This window comes from Etheostoma spectabile, chromosome 18 (genome assembly GCF_008692095.1).
Source record: "Etheostoma spectabile isolate EspeVRDwgs_2016 chromosome 18, UIUC_Espe_1.0, whole genome shotgun sequence".
In the NCBI taxonomy this organism is placed as follows: domain Eukaryota; kingdom Metazoa; phylum Chordata; class Actinopteri; order Perciformes; family Percidae; genus Etheostoma; species Etheostoma spectabile.
Genome location: NC_045750.1, coordinates 20,469,863 through 20,481,257, shown reverse-complemented (window position 1 = coordinate 20,481,257; position 11,395 = coordinate 20,469,863). Strand labels below are relative to the sequence as shown.

General features: G+C 38.1%; 2 protein-coding genes across 2 annotated transcripts in view; one reads left to right on the top strand and one right to left on the bottom strand.

Annotated features, from left to right (window-relative positions):
- Positions 1 to 8,602, top strand: part of mcm9 (minichromosome maintenance 9 homologous recombination repair factor) — a 31,149-nt gene extending 22,547 nt beyond the window's left edge. Inside the window, exons 12-15 of the mRNA XM_032542338.1 lie at positions 653 to 856; positions 3,545 to 3,627; positions 6,172 to 6,317; positions 6,691 to 8,602. Coding sequence (XP_032398229.1) covers positions 653 to 856; positions 3,545 to 3,627; positions 6,172 to 6,317; positions 6,691 to 8,593 — 2,336 coding nt within the window. The 3' untranslated portion in view covers positions 8,594 to 8,602. The remainder of the gene's footprint in view (positions 1 to 652; positions 857 to 3,544; positions 3,628 to 6,171; positions 6,318 to 6,690) is intronic.
- mdn1 (midasin AAA ATPase 1) overlaps positions 1 to 11,395 on the bottom strand; it is a 1,030,807-nt gene that overhangs the window by 103,196 nt on the left and 916,216 nt on the right. The window lies entirely within an intron of this gene.

Sequence of the window (11,395 nt, the reverse complement as noted above, 5' to 3'; positions counted from 1 at the left end):
GACCACCGGTGTCCACCAGGGTGTTCGTGGGTTACCGCCCCTTGAGGCACCTAAGAAGATTCATTTGTTTTTGTCTTTAATGTCCTACAACCATTTTTAACATTCAAGTGACCTCACTGCAGCCCAAATATTCTAATAACCCAGTTTGTCCTGAAACAAATGATGTTCATATCTTGACTGTAGACAACAGGGTTGATGTTTTACAAGCTTTTATATAAAATAAATCCAGACGGACAATTTAACTGCTACTTTATAAACAAAATGCTGGTAAGTTTTTGCAGAACAACTGTTATGGCACTTTTAATCATATGGCAGAACATTTAAAAAACAATTGCGCTATATACACTACTTTTGAATTCATTATTTCATTTTGCGATTAATCGCGATTATTCAGGGAAATTATGCGATTAATATATTTATATATATTATATATATATTATATATATATATATACATACATACATATGAGAGATAAGGATTCATTATTAATATTAGTTTTGTATTTAAGGCATTAAATACTTTTATTGTGATTTTATATTGTAACAAGTATAATGATGGAATTATAACTTAAATTAATTTTGTCCTACACCCATTCCCTGAAAGGCTCCATGACAAAAGTGGTAAAATGTCAGTCCTCTACTTTTACGTTCAGGACTACCTGCTGAGTCTGCCAGCCTGTGGTCCATGGAGAAAATTAAGGCTTATTTCAGTGTGATTAAACGCTTGCAGCCGCAGGTGTCTGAGGAGGCCAAAAGCATCTTGACACGTTATTACCAGCTGCAGAGACAAAGTGATGGCCGCAACGCTGCCCGCACCACCATCCGCATGCTGGAGAGTCTTAGCAGACTGGCTGAAGGTAAGGATGGACTTTTGACTTCATTTTAATTGTGTGTTTTTTTTTTTTAAATCAATTCAAATCTTAGGTTGGTTGACCTTGACTTGATCTCAGCCTTTTATTTAGGGGTTGTGCTCAGTTCCAAAAATGTCCTAATAGTGTCCTGAAGTATTAGCCTTTTGCATTGACCACTGTTAAAGGGGCACTATGCAGTTTGGCAATTTCTTTTCCGTTTTCTCTTTTATTGCCAGCTATTTGCTGGCAGGTTTCTCTATAGAGCTCCTCCTATAGCTTCGGAATAGATATTTGGCAGCTCCGATGTTTACTTGTGTCTGACTCCTTGCCCAGTCAGTCTGCTGTTTCCTCTCTCTGTTTAGACAATGCTTTCCTAGCTTTCTGCTTCTTTTTTGTCGGCTCAGCCATGAGGATGTGTGAAAAACTCCATTGCTACCTTGTTCTTATAGCTAGCCGGTTCCTGTATGTGCACTGCTGAGTTTCTGGGTTCTGAGCTGGCTGTCTCAGCTTGAGCCAAGCCACCTGATGATGGCGCCTGCGACTCACCTGGTCAGTTGCCAGTGGCTGGTTTTAGAACGTAAGGTTGCACCAGTTGCAACAGCTTATAGCAAAGTCAGCTACAAACAAATAGAAAAGAAATGATCTAGAATCCATTTTATTTTTATTAACTGGTCAGAGGCAGATATGTGGCAGATAGTCAGTGCACATGCACTGCATGTATGGTCAAGCGAGCTAGAGAGTGACTGAAGAGAGGCACCTAGGATGATGGTCATACAGAGATTGGATGGCCCTGAGAAGGGACCCCCTCACCCCATACTTTTCCCAGTGATTTAAAAAAAAAAATAAGTTTTTGCTGATTCAAAAGTTTCGTCTCGTCATGAATCTTTGGTCTGTACTGAGCTTTAAACTCAATCTAAACATTTTAACAAGTTGTCTACTATTGGCCTAGGCCCAGACATCTGGCTTTGGAATGTCCATTGACAGTTTCATCTGCCACACAAAAATTATAAAGGTAATCCATGACATTGGACATTGTGACATTGTGTATAATCTTCTCTTAAATCCAAAGGGAGATCAAAGAGATAACAAACGTGTATTTTGAACTTTGTGAGCATGTTGCTGTCATTTATAAGAAAACTCAAGATTGACTTTTTAAGCTAACTTCACACATTGTAGACTTTCATGTATGACACAGTTCATAAAGAAAATCTCATGTCTGACCTACGCATCCCCCCCGGAAAGTCCCACCCTGGTTGGTCGTCACTGATTTTGACACATTTTAGTTTTTTCCTTTACTATTTTTTACTCAGGTCTCTTATTCGTTAAATGTATTTAGATTTATGTCCTGCCCCCTCTGCATGTGCACAGTTTTTAATGTGGAGGAACACACCAATGCAAACGGGCAGAATCATTATCACGTAAAAATGACATTGTATAAAGGTTTGAAACAAGAGGCTGATTTCTTAATACGATTAATCATGCAGCCCAAATGCGTAGGTACTAGGGCTGTGAAAGTCAAATATAATTTGAATAATAAAAAAAATCAATTCTAGAAAACATAAGGCATTGTGAGATTTACGGCCAATTTTCACGTTAATCTTGACCGCTATAAATATGCGAGAACAGTCGATTTAAAAAGATTTTTTTTTTTAAATAGCCAAATTGGGATGGGATAATTGACAACAATTTAGCCAAAAATGAATAAAAATATATATTTTTTGCCTTAGAATTTTACTCTTCAAATTGTCAACAACTAATTTTCACCTTTAGTTTTCTAAGTTCTTGAATAATTCAGAATCAGTAATTTAACGTAAAAATCTTCAGTATACCAAATTCAGATGCAAAATACAATTTATAAAATTCAACTAATATATTTTCAACTTGCTAAAATTCAACAAGCCAAATTCAGCTGCAAAATCTAATGTTTAAAATTCACTGTCAACACCTGGGAACTAAAACTTAGATCGGGCCCAAAAAATCAAGTCCAATCCTACCCGAGCCTGTTTACGTTGTCCAAGCCCGGCCGACTGACATTATGAGCCGGAGCCCAATTTAAACCCGATAATTTTTTAATATGTGGGCCGTTATAACTGACTTTGTCAACAGTTCAATACAATTCTGAGTTGTTTGAACTACAGAAATCTGTTTAGAATTATCTTAATCAACTTTGCTATCTCTTTTTTTCCACTGCTCGCTCTGCTTGCGCAACAACACGGGCACTGATGTCACTCACCTAAGGCACCTTGCCATTCTCGCTCTAACTAACGTTACTCTTGTAAGGGGCTTGCGGTAAACCGTACTACGGCAGGAATTTCTTGCTTTTCAATCGCGGTTGAAAAAAATCCATATTGTCCCAGCCCTACTTACAGGACTTTAGAGTCTCAAAATATAGCCAAGATATCATGTGAGTCAAGTGTTTTTTACACTCTCACAAAGCTTTGACTAGAGAAGCAACCAGTCAACTGTTAATATACTGGATGTGGCTGAAACCTTTGCTCCATACATTATGTCATTTTTTTTGGTGTGCTATAAATAAAAATAATAAAGAGATAAATAAAATAATCAACGTTTCCTTCTTTAAATGAAATTGCAAACTTTGTTTTGGCCCAAATAAAAATGCTAATTGAATTTTTTTCTAAATAGCTGAAACCAACAGAACTGTACCACTGACACAGAATTGTTTTAACCTTACAGCTCATGCCAGGCTCATGTACAGAGAGACGGTGACCATAGAGGATGCTGTCATAGCTGTCTCTGTCATGGAGTGCTCCATGCAGGTAAGGATAAAACAAAATTAAATTACTTACTTTGCTACACGAACAATGATCACCAATATGATTTTTCCCTTTGTCTTTATGAAAAAGGACAACCCCTTCTGTTATAAAAAAAACAAACAAAATTAGTTGAGATAGCTAAACAATCCACTTGATATTGCTTTGGTAAAACAATTGGTAAAGGGGAGATTAGGGTTACTTTAGTGCAAGGGTCTCCAACCTTTCTTCATCTGAGGGTTACTTAAAAAAAAAACGAAAGTGGCCAAGAGCTACTTGCATCACATTTATTTACACAACACACATAAACTGAATGAAGGTACTGTTTGTACATGTATAAAATTGCAATATCCAAAGCTTATGAAAAAATCTTAACTCTACGTCAAGGTTCATTACTATTTTGCACTTTTCATGGGTCACATAGCTACACCATCGCTGAAAATATTACCATCAAGGTCTTAAAAAACATTACCACTTTACAGTTCTATGGCCCATAAAGTTATCTACCTCATTTTAAAAAATGAGGTAGATAACTTTATGAAAAACTGAGAGACAAAATTACGACGATATCGTCGTAATTTTGTCTCTCAGTTTTTCAACCTATTGGCAAGCTACTGGAAACCTGCTTGCAAGCTACCAGTTGCTTCTTGGAAATGCCTGCTTTAGTGTGTTGGCACAGAAAGCAACAGCTCAGCAGCCAACAACAACCTTAAAGGTGCAGTAAGCGATGCTGCGGAAAGATTGTTGATATTGTCAAACATAAATATGCCACCCAGATTCATTGACGGGCATTGTCACAGTGATCACTTTTGCTAGTGTCTCTGCTTACTAAACGAAATATGGCAGAATTGATGTTAGCTCATGTATGGTTGTAGATTAGCAAACTAAACTCACTGCTGTAAAGCCAACACGTTGGGAGCAGCCATCACAACTGATGAGGTTGAACTGACCTATTCAAAACAGTGAAACAGCAAACAAAGACATAACAACTGATGAGGGCTCGCATCCAGGTGGACAAGTGAGTAACTAATCGTTAGCTTTGCTGTTTCACTGAGGTTTCTGCAGCATTGAAAAGCCCAAACAGATGTTAACAAACTTCCTTTCTCGGTCATACAACTTACTTTTTTAATTTGCATTTTTCAAGACTTTTTTTTTTTTTGTTTCTCTGCCAACTCTTTTTTTGATAAATCCCTGGCTTAGACGGCACGTTCACATGGTTAGCTTTTTAGTTCAAAAAACAAATTCATTCAGTCAAGAAAGAACATATTCTTATATTCCTATACAAAAAAATACAAAGATACACCTTCGGAATTTAGGTTTGTCTCTTTCACCGAACCAAGATGAGATAAATGTACCTTGATAAACCTACTTCATTCAAAAGGGAAAGAAAATAAACAAAAGTCTCTTAGTTAAGTCTTTCCACTGTTCCAACAATCAGCAACTCAGTTTGGTCAAAAACAAATCCCTAAAGGTGAACTATTATGCTTTTCCGTATTTTCTGTCATAACTATAATGTTATAATGTTGGATTTTCATAGTAAACGTATAATGAGGTAAACGTATATCAGAGAAATCCCTGTGAGCTAAAACGTTCAGATGTTCTGAATGCTCTGGTTTCAACAGTTGTTTTTTTGGCTCGGTGTTGTGTAACACCAAACCGGCCTTCTATAATTGGTCATCTGCTCCAGGTAAGCAAGACTGGAGTGTTTTCGTGTTTTTTAGGCTACTGTAGTGTTAACATTGTCTCAATTTCGGGTCACATTACTATTGAAACATGTCCGTTTGGGTTGTATTTAGTTCAGAAGCCTTAATCTGTAATTTTTGACGATAGAAAGTGCTGCTATATTGTTTTACTGTGCACTTCTAACTATGGTAGCTGTGTGCTAACGCCAGGGAAACCTGTAATCTTGGCTGCCAATGTTTTCTCTCCAATTTCGGGTCTGATGGGGTCATATTTGGTTTATTAGCCTTTATTGGCGTTTTTCTCAGTACAAAATCCTGCCTTACAGCTTTATATATAGACTGTAAGGCAATCACATCAATGGGAGCGAGATGTGGACTGCTGACCAATGAGAAAAATAAAGTGTTCTTTGAACATTAAAGCATATAAACAATTTCTAGTACAAACACAAAATACAAGAATGCACCTGAAAATGTTATATAATAGATCACCTTTAATGCTCCTCTTTGCTGTTGGACAGTTGACACATACTGTACTGCTCAGTACATCTACATGAAGTAGTGATGAGGAGGGGGACTTTGGGTCTCCTTGTTTGCAGTACAACCAGGGTTGTACTGCAAAATGGGTGACTACAGGGTGTTGTCATTGATTTAAGAGGTGTATATCTTTCAACATGTAAAGGCCAGACAGCTATGCTTCCAGAATCTAGTGTGAAGTTACTATTTAAGCCCAACAGAAATACTAAATTGATTTATATTTACCTAATTATTGTGATACATTTTGGCATTGACACATTAGTGACTATTAACGTTTTTCATCTTGCTTTTGTCCCATGCCTCTAATTTCCACCATCCTGTGATCCTCTTTTAGGGTGGTGCTCTGCTCGGAAATGTAAATGCATTACTCACCTCCTTCCCTGACGATCCCAGTCAGCAGTATCAAAACCAGTGTCAGATACTGCTGGAAGGACTGAACCTGCCACTGCTTCTACAGAAGGAGATGGACCGACAGGCCAAGTGAGTAACTGTGTTGAGTCTGTTCTAATGCTAATACTGGGTTAATTCCAGCTCTTGTTATCTTTTTATAAAATTGTATTTAAAAAACAAAACAAAAAAACCCCGAAAAGCATTGTCCATGGAGGAACTTCTCCCCTGTGCTTATCGACTACTGTTTGGGAGCCCAAAACAGGAAAGTCATAACAACTGCAATCAATTTCTTCATGCAACTAGCATTGTGCACAGTATCATTGTCATGTTTAATGTGTTTTAAGTAGTTTTTGAATTACCGTGGACTCCTCTGACACAGAATTGTTTATAGATCCTAATAGGTTTCCTAATGGCCATAGACATGACGCCTAAGGAGTTAATCTGCATTTACTTTTTTCACTAGGCTGAAAAGCAACATCTCAGAGGCCTCTCAATTTGACCCACCAGTTGATTACCAACATCAACCCAGAGACACAAACATCATCAACAAAACACGCTGCCCTGACATAACCAATAATTGCAAGGGCGATGTCACAGTGGAGAGTGGCTTGGACTGGTTCCTCTCCATCACTCCATCACTGTCAGATGGTATGACCTCATCCATAATTACGTCAACTCAAGGAAACCTAAATAGAAAACAAAGTTGGTCAGATATGTCTACATTAACTAAACAGCCAAACTGTCAATCTAAGGACATTCCAAGTATCAATGGCTCATCATTAAACCATGATGTAATTTCAAATCCTATTGAAACAGTTGCCTCAGTCACTTCAGAAGAAAATGGAAAAAGTGAGAAAAACGTCAAAGAAAAAAGCTTAAACCAAAAGCAGATTAAGCAATCCAAGAAACCAGAAGATAAAAAGCATCCAGATTCAACGGGGTGTGTGATTCAGAAAGTCTCTAAGAATCTGAGAGACAAAAGAATGGAGCTGGACCTGAATCAACAACAGTCTGACAAAGCGGGAGAAGGAGAAGGACATGAAGAGAGGGTGATGTCTGGAGATACAAGTGAGAACTGCCTCTCAAATAACTTAGTTCAGGATAACCTGCTCTCTGGCCAAGACAGTAGATTAGAGAAGAAAGATGAGTGGGACCAGGCTAGGACCAAGAACATCAGTACACTACTAAATGAAAAGATGGCAGCAGAAGCTGAAACAGAAAAACAATTGAATGCAAAGTTTTCCGGCTTTAGATTCAAACCAAGGAAGATGAGACCTTTAGTTCACAACCTTAATGCCAGCCCAGATGTCAGCACGGAGTTCCAAAATAATTGTAACCCAGGCAGCAGAGATCCTCACACCTACAAAGAAAGCAGAATAAGTAAACAGAAGCCAGATAGTTATGATGACTCACCTGTCCCATTTACAAACACAGAGAAGAATAAGAGACAGAACCAATACCAAATTCTTTTGGAATGCGGGAAGCAGTTGAACTGTGTCAGTGAGGTGGGAGAGAAACGGGCTAAAACCAGTATTTCTTTTAGCTCAAAAGAGTTGGATAAGTATGACTTTTCCTTTGGAAAGGGCAAATTGGCACATGACAAAACTGTAGGTAGAATAAAGGGAAGTGATGATACAGAAAATCTGTGTCAAAAACAAAGAACCAGAGACACCACTTGCAATGAGACTAACGTAGGTACTTGCGTCCGACCTTTAAAACCAACCACTTGCATCAATGATCCAGCACCATCTAAATCAAGCCACACCAAGCCCACTCTGGCCCTTTCAACCCTGGCTAAACTCTCAAGTTTCTCGTTCAGCAACACAACTGAATTCCCGATCGCAGCTCAAAAAAAAGTGGAAAAAAATCCTACTGCAGTGGGAAAAAGTACACATAACAGACATGGTGCTGAATGCTCAAAAGCAAATTCCAAAGACAAGAAAACTCTAAATCCCCCCGAAAACAGTCCCTTATTAAGAAAGATCAACACTGTAATCACCGCGGGCAAAGTAAAGGACACATTACCTGCCCCAGCCACAGAGCTCGCACAAGAACTGGAACATAAATCAGGGAAAGAGTTACCAATTGAAACCAAGTGCAAAGCAAAGCAGACAGAGCCTACTCATGCTGCCAACCATGTTAGTGTAAACATGGTAAAGGATGGTCTTGTTGACTATGAAACCACTGCCATTCTGAAAAAAAGAAAGTGTTTTGAGCTGGGTGCTCCACTAAGTAGTATTGGTGGTTCTGAAGGTCCCTTCTCAAGACTGTCTCTGCCTGGCTTTGTTGAGTTAGGGAATGATGTTTTTGACACTGACTGGGACAAAGAGGTTTCAAAGAGAGCCAAAATTGGAAGTCAAAGCTGAGTTATGTGTCGATTTAAAAAAAAAAAAAAAAAAAAATTACCTCAATATTACAGTCATGTTCTACTAATCAATTTATTTCTTTGCCTGATGTAGGATTTCTTTCTGTAGTCTGAAAATAAACCTGTTGAATCATTGGAGAAGGTTAGGTTTTGATCCTAAAATTGTACTGGAATTTGGTTTGTTTTTTGCTTCCTCTTATACACTTTTAAATTAATTAGCAACATGACAAGCAATTTTATGTTTTGGCCAAAAACATATCAATGTTTTAATATAGAGAATATTTCTGTGTCTCTGCATTAAGTCTATTAACTACAAATTGTTTACATTACTGGATTTTGTACGTTGTGCTTTTCCCAAGAATCAAGGTAGCAGCTCAATAAATAACCTAGTTAATTATTTGCGTAACAAGTAGTTTTCATGACTTGAATTCAAACCACTTTACAATTATTCCAAATACAGTGTTTGCTGCAGATCCTTGCCGCAGATGCATCATGCATCATTAAGCAAGGCCAGCATAACCACTTTTGGTTTAACTGAACCAACTTGGACCAAACCTTTTTACAGTCAACTTAAATCATTTTTTTCTTTTAAATAGTTTTGAGTCACGCAAGTAGTCTTGAGCTTTATGAGGGTTTGAAATTTTTTTTCTGATATCCTGAACCACTTCCAATTATTACTTACTACAACTACAATAAGGAGTACATTGTATTATTTATATCTGCATTATTGAAGAAAAGTATTGACTAGAAAGGGGTCAAAGTTTGTCAACCAGGAGTCAGTGGGTGACTGGAGAAATGTCAAGTTTGTATTGTTTAATTGTAAATAAAGGTGTTTCACTGTACACAAAGGTGTGTCACTGTACATACTAAACTAAAAACTAAACCGTTCTTTGTGACAAATTCTCTTTTGGAGTTACAACATAATTAGTTTTGTCATATGCTGTTCAGCATGTTTTTAGGACTCAACATTAAAAGGTTAGATTATCTAGACACCTTGTTACAATGCATTATGTATTAAAATATAATAAATATACGGTATACATTAAGGGGGCCTGGGTAGCTCAACTGGTGGAGCAGTCGCCCATATATGGAGGTTTGCACCTCCAAAGAAGTGGCTGGGAGTTTGACTTTGCGGTGCAGCCCTTTGCTGCACGTCATTTCCTCTCTCTCTCTCTCTCCTTGCATGTCTTCAACTTTCTTGTATAAATAAAGGCCTAAAGGGCCCAAAAAATATATATGTATACTTTATTTAAAAACACCCACATTATGTAATAAAAACCCTGAATGCAAAATATAATACAGTGGCCCTATACCAAAGTGAGTCCTGAGGTATGTAGGACTAAAGACTCAGACTTAATTGATCTCAGGTGCTAAGTGAGTGAGTGTGTGAGGCCACATTGGCTCAGATAGGTATAAATGGGATTGGGACAGCACTTTACAAGATCATGTTACCTTGGCAACTTTTAATAACAAAGATGTTGCTGAAACTTGCCGGTTTGGATATTTTAATTTTAAGTTTATTGCTTTCCACATGGCCAAGGCACAGGAGACAGCTGGCTGATTTGAAATTACTTCAAATTCTTGTTTTACAAGCTGGATAATAGGTCCGTTTCTTTCCGTGGTTGTGTGTCAGGCTGTTGTTAACCTTTTGTAATTTCTGGACTTCTCTATGGTCTCGACAGTAAACGTCACGATGCTTTGAACTGTGGGTCATTCCCTTTGGTGAAGTCTGCATCAACGCAGACTCACAGAAAAGGCTTGTTAAGCGCGACTCAAACCCTCATGCCCTTTGAAATTCGACATTGGGACAACCGTAAGCCCTTAGGAATTCCGTCCGTCCGTGAGCCCAGACTTTGGGATTGGGCCATTTAGTGACGTTTATTGGAATGAAGGGTAATACTAATCTACTGAACAAATACTTTTTAAAATTAATTTTAAGTCACCATTCATCACACTAGAAATCATGGTATAAACGTGACGGTATAATGCACCATATTAATTTTTTTGTAAAAAAAAAAAAACGTGCAAATTTTGGATCACTTCCTGTGTCCACTATGGCATTTCAATCAGGAGAGACTTTTGCACATGTGCAAAGGTTTACTGTACAGATGCATGATAAAATGCACAGGATCTATAGAGATTGGACTCCATCATTGTAGTGCTAATACATTTTTTAAATAGGGGTAGAGAACTAGGTCTTAACCCCCAAAACGTGACAGGAATTAGAAATTAAAACCTGGGAGGAAGAAGAAGAGAATACAAAATATGTGAACTCACCTCTATGGCAGAAACGGATCTGAAAATACAAATGCAAATGTAGTAATTTGCACCCAAAACAGAAAGGAATTTAATTCCTGCATCACGTTCAGACCGGCAACACAGGCCAGTAAACAAAGTAAAATAATTTGTGGCATCTCACGCCGGTACTGCGACTCAAGCTGCAAAACGTAAAGCAAAAGAAATCTCGGCATCTCACGCCAGTATGGCAACTCAGGCCACAAAACAAAGTAAAATAAAATATATATACATATATTTAACCCAAACACTACTTCATACACAAGTGCCAGAATGAACCGGAGCCGGCTGCTCTACCCTTGGGTGGCTGTGGCTCAGTGGTAGAGCTGGTTGCCTGCCAATTAGTAGGTTGGTGGTTCAATCCTTGGCCCTGCAGTCCCATGTGAGTGTTTATCTGATGAGCAGGTGGCACCTTGTACGACAGCCACAGTGTATGAATGTGTGTGTGAATGGTAAATGGTTCCTGTAAGATGGAAAAGTGCTTTGAGTAGTCGTTAAGACTAGAAAA